This window comes from Rousettus aegyptiacus, unplaced genomic scaffold, assembly GCF_014176215.1.
Source record: "Rousettus aegyptiacus isolate mRouAeg1 unplaced genomic scaffold, mRouAeg1.p scaffold_m13_p_11, whole genome shotgun sequence".
NCBI classification, from domain to species: Eukaryota; Metazoa; Chordata; class Mammalia; order Chiroptera; family Pteropodidae; genus Rousettus; species Rousettus aegyptiacus.
In genome coordinates this window covers 27,248,208-27,271,785 of record NW_023416286.1, presented here as the reverse complement: position 1 = coordinate 27,271,785, position 23,578 = coordinate 27,248,208, and the positions used below count along the sequence as shown (strand labels likewise).

The following is a 23,578-nucleotide window of genomic DNA, read 5'->3' as shown; positions in this document are numbered from 1 at the left end:
CGTGCACGAAAGCCAAAGCCCCACAACGATGTACCAGTGTACATTCTTAGTGTCTTTCTTCCAGCTTTAAAAATGCAGAGAATTCAAGAGAATATAATTCTCAGAGGTGATATTTCTTACCTTTCTCTTTATCTTCCTGTCTTTTCAGAATGAAATCCCACAATTAGTGGGTGAAATTTACCAGAATTTTTTTGTGGAGAGCAAAGAAATATCTGTGGAAAAATCACTTTACAAAGAAATCCAGCAATGTCTTGTAGGAAATAAAGGTATTGAAGTGTTCTATAAAATCCAGGGAGATGTTTATGAGATCCTGAAGGACAGATATTACCCTTCATTTATTGTTAGTGACCTGTATGAAAAATTGATGATAAAAGAGGAAGAAAAACATGTCTCACGGTTAATGTCTAACAAGGATGAAGCGGTGAGTCCCATTCAACTTTCTGCTCCCTTTTCAGTGGATAAGCTTTGAATATAATTAGGTGGGCACATGTCATATAAGCCAAATTTGGTGTGCACCTTCATCTTTTATTATACAGTACTTTAAGTTGAATTACCTTGTTGCTTCTGGCCATATGCACTTCTTTTTTTTTGTCCTGACCAACTGGTTACCACCATGCAGTGTTCAGGCAGGGACCTCTCTTGCCCCGTCTGCCTGAGACACACCCTGAGTTTGACTCCTGCAAATGAGGGTAGAAGGTCTGTGCGGTGGGACATGTGTGGCTCAGGCCAGGAAAGAAATCAGTAGAACTCTAGTCCAGCCTAAAAATAGACATAAGATGGGGGGAAAAGGCGGCGAGGAAGAGAATGTGGGAGGAGTTACAGGAAATATTTTGAAGTTTAAGAAAATCAAACAAAATTAAGTTGTTCTAAAAGAAACCATGCTTAGCCAATACCTTAAGTCTAATTTTCTTATAGTGTATGAGGTCATTTTAGGAAGTCCCAGTTGCCATCTCTCATGTATTAATGACTTACAAGAGTTTTAAGATTAGGTCTGTTGTTTTAGAGTCATCTTATTTAAAACGATCATAATTTGAATTTTTTCTGCCCAATTCACTGTGTCGTAAGCCCTGGGGATCAAGTGTTTACTCTTGATGGTATTAGAAGCTGGCATCTCTGAACTGTTGTTCAATTCATTTACTCATACTTTTTTTTTAAGTTTGTTACTTGGTTCTTTATATTTTCAGTGTACAGGCCAGTTTGTTTTAACTGTGTTATCTCTCTAACCAAAAATTAAAATGGTTAATATTGCAAATGCTATAAAAAAAAGAGGTTATTCAAATTAATGAAAACATCAATACCCAACAGATAAATTGAGTAAGGACTTGACATGATAGATACTAGTAATCAAACATGAAGAAATGTTCAGTTTTAACCAGGATTCAGAGAAGGGTAATATGTATTCCTGCCCTTTTGAAAAGTCCTACTCTTTGTTGCGTAATACCAGTTATAGAAATTTATCCTAAGAAAATAGCTAAAGTATAGAAAAAAGTTTATGCACAATGGAGTTCCTATTAGGAGAGCCGATAAACAAAACCCGTAGCAGGAGCAGCAATAGGAATATGACCTCAGTCAATGATCAACTCATAAAGCACTCAGCAGCCATAAAATTATGATTTTGAAGACTGTAATACCCTCAAAATATGCAGTATTATATGTCACATGAAAGGGACAGAACACCCACATGAGTGTATACAGGTGTAGAATTATGTCATAATGTATGTACTTATGGACAAGGTTTAAAAAGATTATACAAAAAGGAAACCAGCTTGGTTTTCTGTAATTATAGTATTTTATTTTCTGTGATTACAATATAATTATAAAATGATATATAACATTTTTTGAAAAAAAATAATTTATTGTTTGTTACAATTAATAAAAGTTAGAAGAAAAAACTCGAAAGAAGTTAAGGAGCAAACAAACCGGAAAATAGTTCTCAGTAGTTCTTTGGAATGTCCTGCTGCCGTTGCTGCTCGTGAATCTAATTAACATGTCCTTTGGTAATCTGTCCAGGTTTTTCCAAGTTATATAGTTCTTTGCGAATTTTAAGTCACTTTCAAATGCTAACCATGTTACTAGGAACATAATCTATTTAATGATTTATGAAATACGCCTTCAAGAGATGGACCAAACAAAGTGAATGGTGAAAGTACTTTTACTGGTGGGAATTTGGAAATTTTATTTTAAAGAAACTTTCATGAGTTTTTCCATAATATTCATAGGAAACCAAAAGGAAGTTCAGTCTCAGTCTTTCTCAAAGATCGGGCACAGAATGTTCAGGTTAAGTTGGGTAGATAGCTTAGGTGCTTTCCCTTGTTCCATGCAGATTCCCTTGGATGAACCTTTTGGGAAATAATAGTATGGAATATTTTCTCCTTTCTTTAAGCTTTTAAATATTTCTTTTTTTTTTTTCCTTCATTGCAATTCAGAATACCAATTACTTTGGTTCCAAATACTTCAATTTTTAATTTTACTAAGAGAAAGCAGTCTGCTTCTAGACAAAGATAGATTCTTTCCTTAGTGGGACCTAGTGTTTTGGACAGTGTATTTAATATTATGCACCATCTATACAATGAATAATAATTACTGAATAGTCCACCTTTATAAGATAATGGTGATTATGTGACTTTTCTCCCAGGACCCAGGAGGTGAGGCTGGTGAAGAATCTGTGGATGAAGGCACCAGACAGATTAATGAACAAGCCAGTTTTGCTGTAAACAAACTACGTGAACTAAATGAGAAACTTGAATATAAAAGGCAAGCTCTAAATTCTATTCAAAATGCACCAAAACCTGACAAGAAGGTAACTCTTTCTATTTCGAGGTTGTCTTTGAAAGTGTCAATTTTTAAAATTTGATAAATAGTAGTTTTAGGTTTATGTTGAGAAGCATCACAATATCTTTAAAAAGAATTTTACTGTAAGTTCTATTGTTATTATTATTATTTTTGCTTCTAGTAAGACTTAGGAAAGTGCTCGTTTTTAATCATTCGTGATTTGGGGCTCTTACCCAGTTATCAACTGCATGTAACTCTGTTCTCCTATCTGGCTTGCCTGCAGTACCTTTGGGGAGGGGCAGAGCTTTCCCTTGTACCAAGGTCATTTCTGAGAGTGAGTTAACTACTCAAGGACAATCTTTAAAAACTTTTGTTTTTTCTTACTAATGCTGCAAGTGCAATTTAGAGAACCCCACAGAATTATGCAGGAAATAAACTATTTTGCTAAAAGCCAACAAAATCTGTAAGTTTAAAAAATGCAAACAGCATCTTGCTCTTTGGCATTTCTCCAGCCCAAGCAGTGTGTGGCCTTTCGCTTTGTATTCATGCCCCTTTGGAGTCCAGCAAAGAGGTTTCTATAACGGAGGTATGGCCAGCTCTCTTTGGTCTGCCAGATGGATCTTCTCTGGCGGTTTCTGAATGCGTGTTCAGAAACATAAGCGATGAGTAAATGAATGATGCTGTGCTGGTTACTGTGAAGAATCAGTGAAACATTGAGTCTGCCACCTGCTCTTAGAGAGCAGGCATACTGATTACGGACCCAAAACATACTTCCACGAAAATGAAGCAGAGAGTCACAGCCTTTAATGAGGATAAAATGTGGAATGAGACACTTCCTGCAGGTTTTCTGAGCAAGGAAAGGGTTCCGAATGTAAACTGCGTGTTCAAAAGAGTGTAGGGGCAAAGATGCCACCCTCGAAGTACAGGGTTACATAACTCTATAGGTTTTCTCATAAAAGAGATCCAAGGAGGTGGCATTTTTTTAAATAAAGTATTTGTTTCTCAAAGTTGTAAAATAAACAACAAAATTTTACCATTTTGACTATTTTAAGTATACTTTTTAGTGTCAAGTACATGCACATTGTTAAACAACCATCATCACCATCTATCTTCAGAATTGGCTGTATCTCGCAAAACTGAAACTCCATTCCCATTGAACACCAACTTCCCATTTTCCCCTCACCATGTCCCAGCCACCATCATTCTACTTTCTGTCTCTTGAGAATTTAACTATTCTACATACCTCATATAAATGGAATCATATAGTATTCTTTATTTTGTGACTGGCTTAGTTCACCTAGCATAATGTCTTCAAGGTTCATCCATATTGTACTATGTGTCTGAATTTGTTTCCTCTTTAAGGCTGAATAATATTCCATCGCATATGTATATAACATTTTGTTTATCCATTCGTCCCTCTCTGTACACTTGGTTTGCACCTTTTGGATATCGTGAATAATGCTGCCACAAATGTGGGTATACAAGTATCTCTTTGAGATTCTGCTTTCAATTCTTTTTTTTTCTTTTAAAAATATGGAATATTTCACAAATTTGCATATCAGCTTTGTGCAGGGGCCATGCTAATCTTCTCTGTATCATTCCAATTTTAGTATGTGTGCTGCCGAAGTGAGCATTGCTTTCAATTCTTTTAGGTGTGTATGCAGACTGGAATTGTGGGTCATATGTGAATTCTGTTTTTAACTTTTTGAGAAATCTCCATACTGTTTTCCATATCATTTTGCTTTATTAGCTGCAGTACATAGGGATTCCAGTTTCTCTGTATTCTGACCAACACTTGTCATTTTCTGGGTTTGTATTTATTTATTTGTTCATTCATTCATTCATTCATTCATTTTATTTATTTTTGATAGTAGCCATCCTAATGAGTGTGAGGTGTGGTATCTCATTGTGGTTTTGATTTGCATTTCCCTAATGACAAGTGACACTGAGTATCTTTTCGTGTGCTTCTTGGCCATTGATGTATTTTCTTTGAGAAATACATAATCAAGTCCTTTATCCAATTTTCGAATCAGTTGTTGGCTTTTTTGTTGTTGAATTTTAGGAGCTCTCTGTTTATTCTGGATATTAATCCCCTATCAGTTATGTGATTTGCAAATATCTTCTTCCATTCTTTGGGTTGCCTTTTTTTTCTTAGCCCAAAAGTTTAAAATTTGTATGAAGTCCAATTTTTCTTTCTTTCTTTCTTTCTTTCTTTCTTTCTTTCTTTCTTTCTTTCTTTCTTTCTTTCTTTCTTTCTTTCTGTTGTTGTTGCCTGTGCCTTTGGTGTCTTTTTTTTTTTTTTTTTTAAGAATTTTATAATGTTAAGCTCTTATGTTTAGGTCTTCGTACCATTTTGAATTGTTATATATGGTGTTAGGTAAGGGTCTAACTTCATTGTCTTGCATGTGGGCATTCTGTTTTCTCACCATCATTTGACCATATAGCTGAAGGTTGATTTCTTGGCTTTCTGTTCTGTTCCATTGGTCTATACGTCTGTCTTTATGTTAGTACCATACTGCTTTGATTAGTGTAGTTTTGTAGTTGGCGTTGAAATCAGAAAGTGTGAATCCTCTAACTTTGTTCTCCCTTTTCAAGATTGTTTTGGCTCTTCAGTCTCTCTTGCGAGTCCATATGAATTTTAAGATGGATTTTTCTGTTTATGCAAATAACATCGTTGAGATTTAGATAGAGATATCGAAGCAATGTCAAATCCGTAGATTGCTTTGGATAGTATTGACATCTTAGCAAATTTAGTCTTCTAATCTATGAACGTGGACCATCTTTTCATTTATATTTATGTCTTTTTAAAATATCTTTCATCAGTGTTTTATAGTTTTCATTGTAGAAATCTTTCACCTCCTTGCTTAAGTTCACTCCTATGTATTTTATTATCTTTATGCTGTTGTAAATGGAATTGTTTTCTTAATTTCCTTTTTGGATTGTCTATTGTTAGTGTATAGAAACACAACTGATTTTTGTATGTTGATTTTATATCCCACTACTTTGCTGAATTATATAGCATTTTAAACGGTTTCGTAACTCCCAGGATTGTTTCCCTGTGGTAGATTGTTTCCAAGTTGAAGGAGGAAATCATTCTAATAGAGAAAGAACGCACAGAACTGCAGCTGCACATGGCAAGAACAGATTGGTGGTGTGAGAACCTCGGAATGTGGAAAGCCTCCATCACCAGTGGAGAGGTAGGTTTGATGGCTTTTCCTCCCAGTTTATTTTAAAAGTTGGCTTCATCAGATAAGATTTTGTCCTGGAGAATTAAGGTTTAGGATAGAAAACTTACATGTATTCTTTTAGACTGCATTTGTCCTATCTTCCCTCTCCCATATTTCACTCTGGTTCTCCCATGACTGGGAGCTGCACGCGGTTGCCTGGTAGAGAGCTAATCTCACTCCACTTCAGACAGAAAGTTGTCCTTGTTCACCAGAATCCTAAGACACTTCAGATAGGAACAATTAATGTCCCTGAATTACCATTTTATTTTACCATCGAGCATTGAAATAAAATGGAAATCATTACTTGAAATTTGGAGATGAAAAATTAAAAATTTAAGTGTTTCTGATTGTACCATCCTGCTGAATTCAATTGTTCAAATGTCAGTAGCTCTAAGATCTTTAATAATAAATGTTTTTTCCTTTGAATTCAGAATATACTGCTGTTTTCAGAATATACCGCACCCCCTTTCTTTTGTCTGTAAAAATAATTTCATTTAAAGGAAAGATGCTTATAAGCATTTACACTCTTAATGTTAACTACTATCTGTAGTGAAACCTGTAGATACAGGTCAGGTCCACTGTACAGTACACAAATAACAAGATCCTGAGTAAGACAGTGTTAATGTTTTGCCTCATCATCGTTTCAGATGGCTTGTCAAACACTCAGCTCCTTAGATTTACAAACCTATCTGCCCAGCTTATCTTTGCTCATCCCTGCCTTTCCCATCAACCCAGTGGCTGGACATTTACTGAGGAGGAGGGTTTAACATTTACAATCTTAAATTATTCTCTATATTAGAGAGTAAAACAAAGCATGTTCTCTAAGAGCCACTCTGAAAGCACACACGCTACACGAGAGCTTAACCAGGTGCCCTTAGAGTGTCTTTGACACTTGTTGGCACTCCCATTAAAGCAAGCTGCAGGACAAAGTACCTTTTTTAAAGGGAGGTAAGGACAGTGGATCAAGGAAGGTGGTACTCAACCTTGAAATACCGTAAAGAAACCCTCGATAATTGCAGATGGAGTTATCTTGAAGATGGAAGTCTAGGAAGGGGTAGGCTCAGGGGTATGTAATGTCAAAAGTTAGTAGAGGAGGCCTGTGGGAGGGAAAGAACACACATTCTGTCACCTCCTCAGTTTTGCCTAGAGCTACCTCTGACATCTCCGTTTATTAAAATCATTTTTCAAAGGCAAATATTGAAGGAAGGAGGGAGGAAAGGAGGAAAACTCTCACAAGGCACTTTGTCCTGATAATCAGCTATTACTCAGGAGCTGAAAAGATAATGGAAATAGACGCAGAGGGGTCCCCTCTCTGCCAGTTCACCAAGCCGTTTCACGTGAGAATGTGTAGATGTGTTTACGTCGCACTAGACTCTCCAAGTTCTGATACCGGATGACCCACTTACTAAATGTGTGGTCCCAGGAAAGTCAGCGGCCCTGTCTGTGTCCCCACATCCCCCATCCTTACAGAGGGGTAATAGTCCTACGTCACAGGGCCCAGTGGTTGCTCACCCAGTCTTACCTCATCTCTTTCTTTTGACTTTCTTATTGCCTCTTTCTTTCAAATTTGATTAGTTTTACTAATTCAAGCTTAAATTCAATGTATTTTCTTTTGTTCCTTCCTTTTATCTATTTGTGTTAAGTATAATAGTGGCCTATTCTGAATTATGAGGTGTGTGTGTGTGTGTGTGTGTGTGTGTGTGTGTGTGTCTGAATTATCTAAATTGGGAGATAGATGGCATTATGTCTCCCAATGTAAAATTTCATAAAAATAGAAATCATGGTTTGTTGAATCCTGAAATTAAACTTAGGAAACCCTGATCCTTCTCTAAGAGAGATTTTGATATATCTCATACCTGTTCGCTTGTTGTTAATTTTTTTCCTTCAAGGAAACACAAGATTTTAAGTTGGCTGCATTAGTTTTCTTTTGCTGCTTAACAAATTACCACAAATTTCATGGCTTAAAACAATACCCATTAATTAGCTCGTAATTCTGTAGATCAAAAGTCCAGGACAATGTGACTGGGTTCTCTGTTCATTGCTTCATAAGGCTGAAATCAAGCTGTTGGCCAGACTGAGTTCTTGTTTGGAGACTGGGGAAAAGCCACTGCCAACTTCATTCAGGTTGTTGCAGAATTCAGTTCCCAGAGGCTGCAGAACTGAAGTCTGTGTTTCTTGCTGTCAGCTGGGCACTGTTCTTTGTTCCTAGTACTCCCAGATCCTTCCCACGTGCCCCTCTCCATCTTTAAGCTAGCAATAATACTTTGAATTCTCCGTGTGTTTCCAATATTTGTGACTTCCTCTTCCACTAATGGCCAGTGAGATCTCTCTGCTTTTAAAAGGCTCGTGTGATTAGATTAGGCCCACACAGATCATCGCCCTGTTTTAAGATCAACTGTGCCATATAGCATAACCTCATTGTCAATATTGGGTCCATCATATTCACAGCCACGAGGATTATGCAGGGCATATACCCCAGGAAGAGAGGAGCTTGGGGGACATTTAAAAATCTTGCCCGCCACATCTGCTCACCATGCTTTTTGTTGTGTTTGTGTGTTTTGTTTTATATTCCAAGGTTACAGAAGAGAATGGTGAGCAAATGCCCTGTTACTTTGTCATGGTAAGCTTACAAGAAGTTGGAGGTGTTGAAACTAAGAACTGGACGGTCCCCAGAAGGCTCAGTGAGTTTCAGAATTTACACCGGAAACTTAGTGAGGTATGAATACTCATGAACACAAGATTTAGAATTACTGAGCAAGAAAAGATATATGAGCTCATTTCAATTTTTACCCACGAGGAGACTGATTACTCTTTCTCATTTGCTATTGATGCAAATGGCAAAGTGACATTTTCAGCCCTGACATTAGAAATTTACTCATAGATCAAACCATCTAGTGTAGTCTCAGTCCTCCTCTTCGGCACGGATAATTGTCTGATCTCCATTGTGAGTGGAGCCCCAGAGAACCCCATAGATGAAAGGTAATCCACTCCCCAGAGCCTTGTACTTTAGCTGCAGGATCTGGACTAGAATCAGAGTGGTTTTGAAGCTGCCAGTTGTGACCCATTAGTGGGTAATAAAATCAATTATGAGTGGCAGCAATAGAATGAGAATAGAATGCATTGAATTTCATCACAAAAAGTTGAGGAGTCAGTAAAGTGTCATATTGAAAGTACAGACTCTGGAGCCAGACCACTCGAGTTCGGATCCTAGATTGACTACTTACTGCTCTATGTGCCTCTTTGTGCCTCTTTCTCCTCATCAGTGAAAAATACAAATATGGATAGCAACTCCTTCCTTGTAAGACTTAAGGGAATAAACGAATACGAAGTATTTAGAAGAATGTGTGGCACATAATAAATGTTATTATGTTATTAGTAGTAGTAGTAGTAGCAGTAATGAGCATCGTTTCATAGTTTTGCTTCAGTTTGATATGTGTGTGTATAGTATATATATAGAGATGTATATATGCATGTGCGTTACGGATTGCAAAGGAGCATGTATTTCCTCCTGCGCGTTTCAGTTAAAATGTTTGAAAGCTACTAATTTAGGTGAATTATTTTATTGATGAAAACTGATCCCAGAAAGGTTAATTGACTTATAGTGTGTGTGTATGTGCGTGTATACATACATACATACAGTTGCCAAACAAGGATTAGAATCCAAGTTGTTACTTTCAATTTCATATTCTGCCACTTTTTTCAGAACTGCATCTTCTCTTACTCTCCTCCTATTGGAGGAAATTGCCCTTTACCCCAGCAATTAAAAAGTTTTTTTTTTTACAACTTCTACTTTTATTTAGGTTCAGGAATGAACTCCTACTGATAAAACCCTATGGTCACCTCTCAGACCCTTCTTTTGCAAATGAAATATGTCTGTTTCCTTTAACCTTTTCTCATAGGGTGATTTTGTAAATCCTTTCAATCATTAACTTCCGAATGCTGTAACTTCTTCAACTGCTTTTAAAAGGATAGTGGCCCAAACTGGATGTCATGCTAAAGCATTTCTCAAATGGACTATGGTCACCCTAGCAGTGTGGAAAGCAAAATATTGATCCTAATATAAGAATAAAAATTTCCCAAAACTGTTGAGTAACATCGACACTACAGAAAAACCTCTTTTGCCCTGTGACAAACCATTATGAAGCCAAATTTTAGTATCAGTCTAGTTGCCGATAAAAACAGAAGGAGAAAAAGGAATTTAGGACAGATTTGGAAATAAAATGTACATGGAAAATAAAATGTTCTATGAAAATCAAGAACAATTACATGGGAGCACTAGGGAAAAGAAAGTTTATAGAATTCCATGTCTGTCCTTTGGTCTCATTGTCACCGTCCCTCATCTGTGGCCTGATTTCTGGGCTCCTTCTTACCCTTGGTATTTCCTATTGTGTGAGTTTTCACTTTTGAAAGAACCCTTCTTGTTGACAACTGCGACAGGAAGTACCTTTTCAGGTCACTGGTGATTTTAATCTTCCCTTCCAACGCCAATCGCCAATTTCATTTCTCTAAAACTTTGCCCTGCATTTGGGCCCTGATTGACATATCCTTGTTGGGTACCTGCTCTTGTACTGGAGGCACTTTAGTGGGTTGTGTAGGAAAGGCCAGCTTTTCCCTTTCCGCTGCCCGAAGCACTTAAATGCTCTTGTTACAGGTAACTTGTTACATGCCCTCGCCTGCTATAGCCAGTCTGGCAGGGTTGCTGCTGTGACCCTGATGATGACAATAGTAGTGAAAGCTGTGGCAGGGAAACTCCATGCTTATTTACTTTTCAGCACCTCTTGATGTCATGAAGCATATTCGCATGGTCCTGGAGCCTGAATGAAGGCCAGCGTCTGGAAATGGGGGTCATCCGGAGCCTTTGGTATCCACTGGCCTCCTAGTGCCTAAGGGGCACACCGGCAGGGTATTACAGGAATTGGCAGGAAGGGAACAGACTTCATTTATGGTCAGATGAATCTGGATTTTCATCCTGATCCTCGTTGTCTCATATAAAAAATAGGAATGATAATAATTCCCAACTCATGGAACTCTCTCGCATGCCAAGCTTCTAGCGCAGTGTCTGGCAGAATGCAGGATTTCATCTGCAAAGGGGAAGTCTGTTGTTATGATTTATTAACATTTTATTATTACTGTTGTATTTACATTCTGTGGTTTGTCATTAAAGGCAGTAATAGAGCTACAACTCCAGTTTTTCTTTCTTTCCATTATCTTCTTTTGTCAACTTTGATAACTTTTCACAGAGGTGTTGTAAACAAAACTCAGTTTCCCGTGAGCCCGGTGTCCACACCTAGCATATTATGCTGCTGTGCATGTTGTGCAAATCCATCCTATCAGCGTGGCTTCAGGATTTCCCCGCTTCCGAGCATTTGTGGGTCTAAGGATGAGCTTTAGCTTTTTTCACCGAGTGTCCCACTCTTCCAGATTCCTTGAGCCTAGTTAGAACAGGTAGGTTTCAAGGTCTTAAATCTCAGAGGAATGAGCATAGGGGAAAGATACTTGGTTTGTTCTAGTTATAATTCTAAATCTCTTTTTAAGATTAAAATGTAATTTCAAGATACTAACATTTCATTTTTTCCCCACAGTGTTTCCCTTCTTTAAAAAAAGTCCAGTTGCCTTCTCTCAGCAAGCTGCCTTTCAAATCTGTAGATCAAAAGTTTATGGAAAAGTCAAAGAATCAATTAAATAAGTTTTTACAGGTAAGCAACTCAGAAGTGTTGGATACGAGAGGAGAAATTAGTTATTTGGGGTTAAACTGCCATCATGCTAAGAGCTTGCTTGTTTAATTCTTGTTCTCACAGGCCACTCCAGATCCTCAAAATACCTTTTTCTTTTTCTTTCTTTCTTTCTTTTTTTTGTAATTAAAGTATACTATACATACAGAAATTGCAAACATCGTATGTACAATTTTTTGCATTTTCACAAACCAAACACTCCTCGTACTGGTACGAAGTCCAAAAAACAGAATAGTGCTGCTCCTTCCACTTCCCCCCGTCACTGCTCCCCACCGAAGGGAACCACAGTCCAGACTGCCAACAACTCTGCTAGTTACAGTTGTTTTTGAATTTTATATAAACGAATCCCGCAGTATGGACCCGTTTGTGTCTGACTTCTTTCACTCACCATTACATTCATGAGATTCAGGATAGCGCCGTTCTAGTCCAGATTGTTCTTTGTCAGTGTTGTGTAGAAGTTTCATTGTGTGAACACACTGTAGTCTGTTGCTTCTGCTGTCGATGAGCATTTGTGTTGTTTCCATCCAGAGGCTACATGAAGCATTCCCGCGTAAACTTCTAGGACTTGTTTACTGGTGAGTGTATGTTGGGGAATACCTAGGAATTTGGGTTCTTTGGTTTTTAAAAGTGGTTGTAGCAGTTCTTACGTTTTCAGGGGCAGTGTGTAAGCATTCTGACAGCTCCTCAGCCTCGCCCACACTTAGCCGTTCTGGCGCGTGTGTGGACTGGTATCTCATTGTGCTCTAAATTTGCATTTCGCTGATGACTGATGAAGTCGAGCGCCAGCTCTTGTATTTGTTGGCCATTTAGATAGTTTCTTTGGTGAAGTGTCTGTTAAAGAAGCGTCTACTTTTTTTTTTTTTCCCCCGTCGCATTGCCCGTCTTTTCCGCATTGCTTTGCGGGAGGAGTGGTGTGTGGGTTTTAGGTGCGAGTCTCTTGTCGGACCATGTGTGCCGCACGTCTTTTGTCCCTCTCTGTGGATTGCCTTTTCACCCTCTTAATGATTTCATTTTATTGACTAAGTTTCATTAAGAGATTTAGTTTAGTTCTCAAGTGTAGTCTAATTTATCAGTGTTTTTTTTTCTTTTGTGGTTAATGCGTTTTTGTGTTTGTTAAGATTTCTTTGTGCTTGTTAAGAAATCCTTGCCTAAAAATATTCTCCTAACTTCCTCTAAAGGCTTTGTTTCCCCCATGTCTGCTTTTAGAGAATGAGGCTGGACAAAGGTATGCCATCCCTAACTGCAGCCACTATTTGTTCTTTCCTTAACTGGGCCCTCAGTATTCAAAGTATAGGTTGGGTGCTCAAACCATGGACTTGGGGGGTCAGGAGAGTAGAACTTTGCCTCATAAAACACTTTTTCCCTGTGCAGTAGTAGCTAGAAGTCCTGAGACTTTTGATAATGGATATTGTAAAATTCTTAGTAAAGGCTACATTAAAATATAATCATGGAGTCAAAAATATGAATCATAGTTAAAGTAGATACAGTTAAGCTAGAGTTGCCTTGAAAGTGTTAGCCTCCCTTTTTCTGTCTTATATTCATCTTTCTCTCATTCTAATTTATATGTCTATGTATATGTATATAGTTACCTCATGAAAGAAAATAATTGCACTTTTGAGAAACTTCAAGTTTAATTATGGCAGAGCTGGGGTAGAAAAGTATTAATGCTTAAATGCTTTTAAGGAAGGGATTAAAACTGAAATATTACCATTTCGTTGCCAATTCAGAATGTCTCGGAAATATTAAACCAACCTAGCATAGTACCATCATTCAGATGAATGAAAGATCTCATTTGTGAAACAAATGTCTTATTCAAAATCCAAGATTTTTAAGCCCCCGATGTGTCACTTTGGCATCCCCCAGCCGACTCTGGCTTCCTTGCAGCCTCCGCTGCTGGCGAGGGTCCCAGTCTGTCTGTCTGGGCTTCCTGGCCCTTCAGCCACCTGTTCTGTCGTGCTGCAGAAACTGCACTTGTGCTTTCACTTTTAGGGATGCAGGGAGGGCTCATATGAGCCCATATTGGATTGTTGGTGATGGAGATGGATTAGTGAGTTCTGCTGTTGTATCATCAGAAACACACACACCCTGCTCGTAGGTGCTGCGGGCACAGTTAAGGGCAGGAATATCTGCAGCTAAAGCAGATGAGGCAGTGATCTCAAGTGGCCATTGGACTTTTCATCAAGAGGATTTTAAGTCAGGAAATAATAGTTTAAATGGTTTAAATTGACTTTATTCGAAATCAACAAAACAAAAAGACAACTGATTGAACGGGAGAAGATATTTGCTTGTGATGCATCTGATAAGAGGTTAATATCCAAAATATATAAATAGCTCATACACCTCAACAACAACAACAACAACAAAAAAAATAAAGCAATCCAATTAAACAATGGACAGAAGACCTGAACAGATACTTCTCCAAAGAGGAAATACAGATAGCCAATAGACATATGAAAAGATGCTCAAGGTCACTAATCATCAGAGAATTGCAAATTAAAACCACAGTGAGATATCGCTTGACACTTGTCAGAATGGCTGTCATCAGCAAATCAAAGGACAACAAGTGTCGGCGAGGATGCAGAGAAAATGGAACCCTCATACATCGTTGGTGGGACTGCAAATTGGTATGGCCATTATGGAAAACAGTCTGGAGGTTTCTCAAAAAATTAAAAATGGATGTACCTTTTGACTCAGCAATTGCACTTCTGGGTATTTATCCAAAGAAAACCAAAACAATAATTCAGAAAGATCTATGCACACCAATATTCATGGCAGCACAATTTATAATAGCCAAGATATGGAAGTAACCTAAATGCCCATCAACAGATGATTGGATAAAGAAGTTATGGTTCATATATACAATGGAATGTTACTCAGCCATTAAAAAAAATGAAATTCTACCATTTGTAATGACATGGATGGACCAAGAGGTTACTAAGCTGAGTGAAATAAGTCAGAGAAAGATAAATACCATATGATTTCACTTATATGCAGAGTATAAGGAACAAAAAGAACAAACTAATCAAAAAGAGACTCACAAATAAAGAGGACAATCTGGTGATGGCCATAGGGGAGGGGAGAAACAGGTGAAGCGTTAAAGAAATACAAATTAGTTGTTGATAGATTATCATGGGGATGGGGAGCATGGCATAGGGAATGCAGTCAGCATTAATGAAATGGCGAGGTGGAGAGCCAGAGGAGAGAAAGAGCAATTAGGGGAATCGCCTGAAACTAATAATAATAATAATAATAATAATAATAAAAGGCTAGAACAAGTACTAAGTATTCAACATGTTTACGTAGTTACACAGCAGATCGTAGTTTCAAAATATTATCCCACCAGCTGCAGACAGGAAAAGCAAGATGCGAATGTTTAGTCTGAAAGGCAGATATTATTAGGTCCATAGGACCTTCCAGAAGAATAAATTCCACTGATTGTATGTTAACATGAATGTTCATATTTAAAATGTGGTTCTCTATTGAGATATACTAATAGAACAGATATTTAATAATATAGCGAATTATTCTTGGCCATGCCATCGCTTATATCATACTTCATTCCTAAGATGGTATGTAGTCATCTTTTCATTCCTCACATATACATCTCACTTATTTTAGTCATTTCCCCCTTAGTTTTCTATCCCACTTCTGGGTATACATATTCTGTTCCATACGATGCTCCATTACCCACGGAATAGGTATCTTTGATCTTCATGAGAAGAGTAACATGCTCTAAGTGTTTGGGGGGAGGGAGCTGGGAATGGGATTCCATTCTTGGAGAGCTTAAAAATGATAAAATCCTAAATATATTTTTCTCCACAGATAAACCTTTGAGAACATTTCTGACTTTTCTAGCATATTTAATTTGGTTATTTTCCTTCAAAATAGAATATAATTTAAGCCAAAGACTTATTAACCCTTAATGATTTCTTTATTTATCTTGATTGTATAAAGTTTGAGACTTTCCATTGATCATTTCCTACTATTTTATAAAATAATGTTGGAGTATAGGTTAGCTAAAGGAAATCAATTTAGGGGGAGAATATCTCGCTGCTTCTAATCCACCCTCACATACAACTGAACATTTAATATTCTGAAAAAGAAAAAAGGACATGTATATTGGGCTCGGGGGCCAGGGAAGGCCATAGTGACAGCAGCTATCTATCCGCCTGAATCTCCTTCCCTATATCTGAGGCAGAACATTCCTGTCTTCAGACCAGTCTTCTATAGGGTACATGGTGCTGACAGCTGCTGGAATGCTATGGTGCCCCTTGACACCCACCCCCCCTTCTAGTCCCAGTGTGGCAGTACTGGGTGCCGTCAGAGGTGCTTTTCTAGGGAGGATCATAGGGTTTATCAGAGTTCAGCCTTCATCTGAACACATCTAGTGTGAACATTATGGACCAACTCCCCTGGGACTAGAACTTAACCTCTTCTACCACCCCGTTTCTGTTATCAGAAGCACAGTGTGCTCCCCAGTGTTCTATCTCCCCTGAGGGGGTTACATCATATATGTGGAGCAACATTTCTCATTGCTTTATTTATTTCTAAGCTCTGTATCTTTTAATACTAGACATTTAAACTTTATGGTCACACTGTTAATTTTACTGTCTTATCTATCAGTAGCACTTGCTTGTCCATGAACTTACTTGATTGATGTTCTCCTGTCCTCTCTACTAAGGCCAGATAAGTACATAAAGAACTTTAGGAAATTTCCAGATCAAGGGCCAATAAAAACCCGTTATGTAATGATGTAAACAAGCACTTCTTGGAAGGTGGCAGCAGAGTGAAACAAAGCTATTGTCAGGCAGGCAGTGCCACCATGTGACCACTCAAGGTTCTTTTTTCAGCTGACGTACAAAGTCTAAATGTAGCCATAAAAGAGTGGTTGAGTGTATCCTTGTGTAATGTACAAATATGTAAGTTGTTCAAACACAGGTAGGTGCACATTTCAAAGGTGCTGCTCCCTGGATCTGTAAGCTGTGTGCAAAGTTAGAATTTTTTGTTGCCCTAAACAGTGCAAACCAGAGTAACTTCTATTGTCTGCATAATATTTCCCACAAGCAGAATGAGTAGGGCATTCCAGTCCACCTACAGAGGATGACTTGCCCTAGTAATTATTGAGAATTGATCTGACATATTTCAGAGGGAAAGGGAAGTGGCTTTAGGTTCAGAATTATGATGAGAGTAAAATATCTTGGTCGCCTGGACTCGTGGCTCCCGCAGCACAGACTTGTTCCCATATAGGAATAATGAATCCTGTCTTCCACAGAATCTGCTTTCAGATGAAAGACTGTATCAGAGTGAAGCACTTTATGCCTTTTTGAGCCCTTCTCCTGACTACCTCAAAGTTATTGATGTGCAGGGGAAAAAATCCACTTTTTCATTATCCTCATTTTTGGAAAGACTTCCTCGTGACTTCTTCTCCCATCAAGAGGTGAGCCGCATCATTTTATAGCATATATAAGTGAATGCCTTTTCAAAGGTCATTTGAAGCAACAGCTGTGTGTCGAAAGCATGCTGCTGACGAGGAAAAGGCAAAGACGCCCTTTTTCAGTTCCTATCACTGTCATAGTTTGGACACCTGCTTGTGCTCTCCACAAGCCCCTTGGACATGTTAAGATACAGAAATGAAAGGATCGATAACAAGGTAGGTGAGTGAAATGTGGATGGGGAGTCCTTCGGAGCCCCTTTCCATAACGTGGACTAGACAGTCCCCGGGGAAGGGGTTGTCATTATGGAGGTGTTGGACTTTATATTGAAGGAGAAGAGGCTGTGTTTGGGGAACAGTCGGTGCGTTGTTGGACTACAGGGGAGAGTTTTTCAGTGGGCCAATGGATGACTAGGCAGAGAGTGGGAGGGGGCAAAGATCAGCCATGCTGAAGAACTTTGATTTTATTCTCAGGGCATGGAAGGCCGTGGAATATTTTAAAGCAAGATGAATCTAGCAGTAATATGTATGGGAAGAGGAATGAAATAGAGACTGCAGACATTTGTGATCTTAAATTCTTGACCTCAGGCTTCTCTCTAGAGTAAGCTCCTAATGCACGTTTAGGCCACCAAAGGCCCTTGTTTGGCTCTCCATCAAATTGCACAAGACCCCCTCTGAAAATCGGTGTCTCCTTAGTTCATTGTCAAATGCCCCTGCCTCTTCATCAAGATTGGTTTGATGAGCTCGGATAGAAGGAACTGACGATGAAAAGGAATGTGCTGTGTGACTGCATTCTGAGCTGGGAGGAGGAATCGTTGCATAACAGAGAGCAGATCCACAGCAGCATTCCGGTCAATGTGTAAACCCGCCCTCTGTCTGTTTTTGTCATGGCCGTATGTGTAATGTCTGGCTATACTTGGCTAGCTTACCTCCATTACCTCCCTTTTAGTACCAGACCCCGTGGAATTTACATTCTGGCTCAGTTGCACTATGACATTATTCTCTGAAGGGTGAGCGCCAGTCAGTGGCTTCCCTTCAGTCTTCACCTTCTTCAACCTCTTCGCAGCGTTCGATGTTGCTGGACTTCTAGCAAAGCTGAGAAGTTTTAGGGAACTCCTATTGCCTCTGTGGCTTGTCATTCCTTTCCTTGCTCATCCAGTCCCCCCAGAGACCTGTCATTGGCCCTGGCCTTGGTCCCACAACTTCAGCTGTTACTTCCCTGCAGACATTAGGGTGAACTTTCTCAGTTGTCCTCCCACTACCTAATGTTTATGCCTTTATCACAGGAACCAACCAACTTGTAGAAACAGGTTTGTGAACGTTTGTCAGTCTCCCAGAGAACTGTGGGCCACTGAAAGTCTGGGTCCACATCGTGCTCATTGGCACTAGCCTGGCGCCTGGCATATAATGAGTTTTGAACTAAAATGCTGATCTGCAGATCAGGAAATGAGACTAGCTGAAGTACAGAATAAAGTCTCGACTCAGAGCTTTAAAAATAAATTGCTTTAAAATGCATGTTTTTAAAAACAGTGAATTTAAAATCATTTGAGTTAAAAAGACTTACTTTTAAAACTCAAAATGGTTAGAAAACTATTTTGATAGTTTTGATAGTCTACTGATTCAGCCCTTATTAATAGTGACAGAGGTTTTAAAGGTTTTAAACCTTTAAAAAGGCTTTAAGATCAAGCTTCTCCCTGAGAGCAGATACATTTCGCCCCCTTTACTGAAAATGCATAGATATCGGCATGTACAAGAGTTGAAATATAAGCACATAGTTTGGAATTTACACTTGAAAAAGAACAGTTCTGTCAACTTCCTTGGATAAGTGACCTGCTTCCCATTACTTTTCTGTACCCCCAGGAAGAGATAGAAGAGGACAGTGACCTGTCGGATTATGGAGAGGATGTGGATGGGAGGAAAGATGCCTTGGCTGAACCATGTTTCATGTTGATTGGGGAGATTTTTGAACTTCGAGGAAGTAAGCCTCTTGGTTATTATTTAGTGTTTTGGTTTTTTTTTTTTTTTTTCTGGTTAAGTGGTTACACACACACACATATACACAGATACATTATCCCTTTATTCCTGAGTCAGACATGTATTTATATTCATTCATTCAGCAAATACTTCGAAGGGCCAAGCAGATACTATGGTAGGATCTGAGGTTACAATCCTAAGACAGGTATCATCTCTGTTCTCATGGATCTTAGGGTCCTGATTTATCTCGCATCATGTCCCTCTGAATACAGAAAAGTAGAATGCTTTGAATTTATTTTTTTTGTGATTTAGCATAGTCTTCTTGCTTTATCACCAAAACATAAATATATATATGTATATATATATTTATTTATTTATTTATTATTATTATTATTATTTTTTACATAGCAGAGGAACAGCCCTGTTGTTAAAGGCGAGGTTTGGGTGTTAAGACAGTTTCATTGCCAGGGACTCAGAAATACTTCAGCCCTGGTTTTCAACCGCCTTTCTTTCCCCGAGAAGAGTGGTTTTTAATGGAGTGGTGGAGGAATTTCGTCCTCCAGGGGACACCTAGCGATATCTGGAAATATTTTTGGTTGTCACAATTTGGGGGATGGTGCTACTGGCACCCAGTGGGTGTAGACCAGGGATGCTGCTAAACTTCCCACGATGCGCAGGAGAGCCCCTCACAATGAGGACTTATCCTGCCCCCAATGACAATAGTGCCCGGGTTGAGAAATCCTACCTAGTAAATTCTGGAGGGAGATCTACTTAGAATAAACTAGAGCAAACATAGGAACAAAATACTATTTTGTTAAGACTCACACAGATGCCTCTCTCCTAAAGTAGTACTTGGGTAAAAGATTAAACTGTACTGCTTGGCTTAGTGTTGAATCCTGAATGGGACTCTCTGCCCATCCACACTGTCTACAGCCCCCCGGGACTATAATTCATGAGACCAGTATACTCGATCATACTTGGGGCCTCAGTACTAGCTAGAGATATGATGATACCTAAAGGTTTAACCAAACCACGCAGAAGAGGAAGCAGATAAGAGGAGCAGATAAGAGGTGGCTTCATAATGCCACCAACTAGCAAAATGTTGACCTGTGACTGTCCTGGGCTCTGTCCACTCAGATTAGTATCTTTTTCCTTGGGGCAAAGGAGATGGGATGGGAATCGGTCTTATATAGGAGGGGGCTGTGCATCCCTTCTTATTTATATATCCCTTAACATGTCACTTAACGAATGATTAGCAGATGAAACTTGAAAAAATCTTCAAGTGCTCTTATGTGATGGAATAACGTGTAGATATTAAAGATCATTTCAGATGAAAAAGCTATAGTTGTTGCATATTTTAGACACTTTAAGATACATATCGATATTTGATTTGATTCAGTATAGGCAAGAAAAATGATAACTCCACCTCAAGTCTGACTCTTCTTCAGTGAAATCTGGCCCATTAAATCATGAATTCTCTTTATTTCCCATAGAGTTGATAAGAATGAGGAAGCACCATCTTAGCCTTTTGTCAATACGTTCTTTGCAATACAGACAGTAAGAGGCATGGTAGATGAGACAGAACCAGTCAGGGCAGGAGGAGCGCTCAAAATTTGTCTTTGCAACATGAATTTCCTCCATCACGTCCTTGCTCAGAAGCATATTTGTGTTTGCTGGTGACATTTCAGAGGGAAAAAATAGAACATCATTGTAATGAGATGTGATATCTTTGCCATCAGCAAAATCCTAGTGTTGCTGCAGCTGCCTCTGTGGCTTTGAACAAATGAGTCCTTGGAACGAATAATGGAGCTATTTTGTATATGGGTCGGGGGTAGGGGCGGAGAAGGACAAGAAAAAGTAGTAGAGTAAGGAGGTATCAGTTTTGGAAGAGAATTTGGAGCACAGCCATTTTTGGTTCCTGCTCTAGTTCAGTGTATAGAAAGGGATCAGTAATACAGCTTTTAAAAAAAATTGTAATCAGTCACTTGGCTGACAGGCATTCTTTCCTGTCAGTTGCGCAAGTCCTCAAACCCTCTGAATCTGAGCTACCTGTCTCCTGCCCTCGGAAGGCAGAACGAAGTTATCATCACTGACAGAATGCTCCCCCAGCCTAAATGCCAGCCTTAAATGAACAAGTGTACAAGCTGGCAGCATGCTCTGAATTCCACCAAAAATTTAAGGCATATTTAAGGTATGGTCCCGACTCCGAAACCTGACTCTTGAAGAATTGATGACACAACTTTAACTGGACATTTAGATCCATTAAAAAACTTAGAAAATGACCTTAGAATGTTTTAAAGTTTAGTACCAAATCTGTGTGAATTGTTGAGTTTTATTTGCGTGGTTTGTGAATTTACAGCAGTGTTCGTGAATTTACTCCTTTTAGGTTTTCTAACTGGTGCATGGAGCCCTGAGAACTCTTGGCTCCATCATAACCGAGTCTGAATTTCTCATTTGCTTATGTGTCATTAGCTAAACATTTCAATGAATGGTGGTGAATAAGTGGGAAATTAGGTTTAGATTCCCATTTGCAGACCTAAAATATCCTCACGATGGTGTTTTTTTGTTTATTTGTTTTCGCCTTTTTGGTTTATATTCATATTCTGCACCTATAAAAATGTGTCTCTGAGTTTAATAAAACCTTATATCTGTAGAACCCTTCACAATGCTCTTTCACACAAAATATTGACAAGATCCTCAGAGCAAAAACAGCACATGTTAATACTGTTCTTTTCCAGATGAGGAAACCGAGGCTCAGAAAAGGCAAGTATACCCAGCTGCTCTGGGCAGCAGCACCGGAGAGCCCTAATTCACATCTCACTCAGGATTCTGGCTCTTCGAGGTTCACCTTTCTTCCCCCCCAAAGGCACAAAGTATATAAAAGTGCGTGATGATCTACAAACTGCTACTCAAACGGGAGTAGTTAGACCCATCGATTCATTAATATTTCAAAATATTTGCCAGCATCTGACTACACATTTCTCATTCAGAGGAGTGTGTTAGAAAATTGGGTTCAGCGAGCCAGACAGAAATCTAAAATGGGAATTACACTGTCTGCTGATGGAAAACAGACATGTTGTCAGTAGCCCAGGGGCATATGAAGTAAAGTATTATTTCCATTTGCTGGCTCAGCTGTTGTTTAGGCGTTGGAAAGCTGTAAAAACTCGTAGGTTTCATCTTATCAGTTGCTCAGTAGAAAATGAAAACTTAGAAGAATTTTCCTAGGCAGAAGTTTGGTAACCTAGACCCCAAATTCTGTAAATATCAGAGCCCTGATGTGGTGTCAGAACTCAGATTGAGTTAAGTGGTAAGATTTATGCTTTTAAAAAAATGTCATAATTGTGGTATCCGGTGATAATACTTTTCCTCTGACTTACATTTTAGTGTTTAAATGGGTGAGAAGAACATTAATTGCTCTCGTTCAGGTCACTTTTGGAAGAACCATCAACAAGTGAGTTGCACAAAATTAATATTTGAATTCATGCCTACTCTGTCTTAATATTCAAACGACCTGTGGTATAGTAGCCAGTGATATCCCTAACTGAAGATATTTTATTTTCTTTTTGTTTCTGATAACGATTCCAAGATTGGAATAGGATACAGATTTCTGAAAGAATTTCTCCCACAGAATGCGTGGTGAACGAAATGAGAAAGGCTTGAGTTGGTTCCGGCATTCTGGCTGATGAGGGTCAGAAGATTCTGTTTATAAAGTTCTCTTTTGATTGTAATGACTGGTTTGAGTATCTTGGGCACAGTGTTTTTATATAACATGATGCGAATCAGATGAAGGCTTAGACTCTAAGCCCGAATGAAAGTAAGATGAGCTTCACATGGCAGTTATTTACTTGGAAATAAAAACCATATATTTTTTCTAGAATTGGGTGACATTAACATGGTAATTCCTCTAGATAGTTAATTTCTGAGTTTCCATCAGGGGTGCATGTATGTATCATAGAACACTATTATAAGCCATATATATTCTAATATTACATTATCCATATACATAAAAGTTTAACTCCATAACCAATATTCTTGAGGAGATAGACATTATTATGGCTTTCTTACACACACAAAAAAATGTGAGTCAACTGCTAAAAATAAAGGGGGGAAAACACTTTTTTGTACAGCAACTACGTTTTAAGGTGAAATTAATCATATTTTTTCCAATTGAGAGACTAATTTAGTTGTCAAACATATTCGTAAGGTTAATAAGATAGTTTTATCATATAAATCTTACACACTTTTATGGGAAACATAAAAGAACATGTTATCTTTTTATTCATTTGCAAATAGAATATATTTTCTTTGTGGTCATAAACAAAAGTTTACTTCTATTTCTAAGATATAAAAAATAATTAGTGTTAGTGGTTTCTTTGAGTTAATATCCTAGGATTTTGTTTTAATCACAAAGATGACCTGTTTATAATTTATAATTTTAGTCT

The 23,578-nt window shown here is 38.4% G+C and overlaps 1 protein-coding gene and 1 non-coding gene across 6 annotated transcripts in view; one reads left to right on the top strand and one right to left on the bottom strand.

Annotated features, from left to right (window-relative positions):
• Nucleotides 1-23,578, top strand: part of SNX25 (sorting nexin 25) — a 104,895-nt gene that overhangs the window by 77,528 nt on the left and 3,789 nt on the right. For 4 of the 5 annotated variants that reach the window (XR_004953344.1, XM_036228659.1, XM_016143965.2 and 1 more), the window contains 8 exons: nt 149-421; nt 2,636-2,800; nt 5,838-5,969; nt 8,575-8,715; nt 11,582-11,695; nt 17,004-17,168; nt 19,023-19,140; nt 22,521-22,587. Coding sequence is in view for 4 of the 5 variants with exons in the window: in XM_036228659.1 (XP_036084552.1) it covers nt 149-421; nt 2,636-2,800; nt 5,838-5,969; nt 8,575-8,715; nt 11,582-11,695; nt 17,004-17,168; nt 19,023-19,140; nt 22,521-22,587 (1,175 nt within the window). In the remaining variant the exon portion in view is untranslated. The remainder of the gene's footprint in view (nt 1-148; nt 422-2,635; nt 2,801-5,837; nt 5,970-8,574; nt 8,716-11,581; nt 11,696-17,003; nt 17,169-19,022; nt 19,141-22,520; nt 22,588-23,578) is intronic. The other variant, XM_016143966.2, reaches the window with a different exon arrangement.
• On the bottom strand, nt 4,300-4,406 carry LOC118609456. Its single transcript, XR_004953438.1, has one exon. It is a non-coding gene; the product is annotated as a U6 spliceosomal RNA (small nuclear RNA).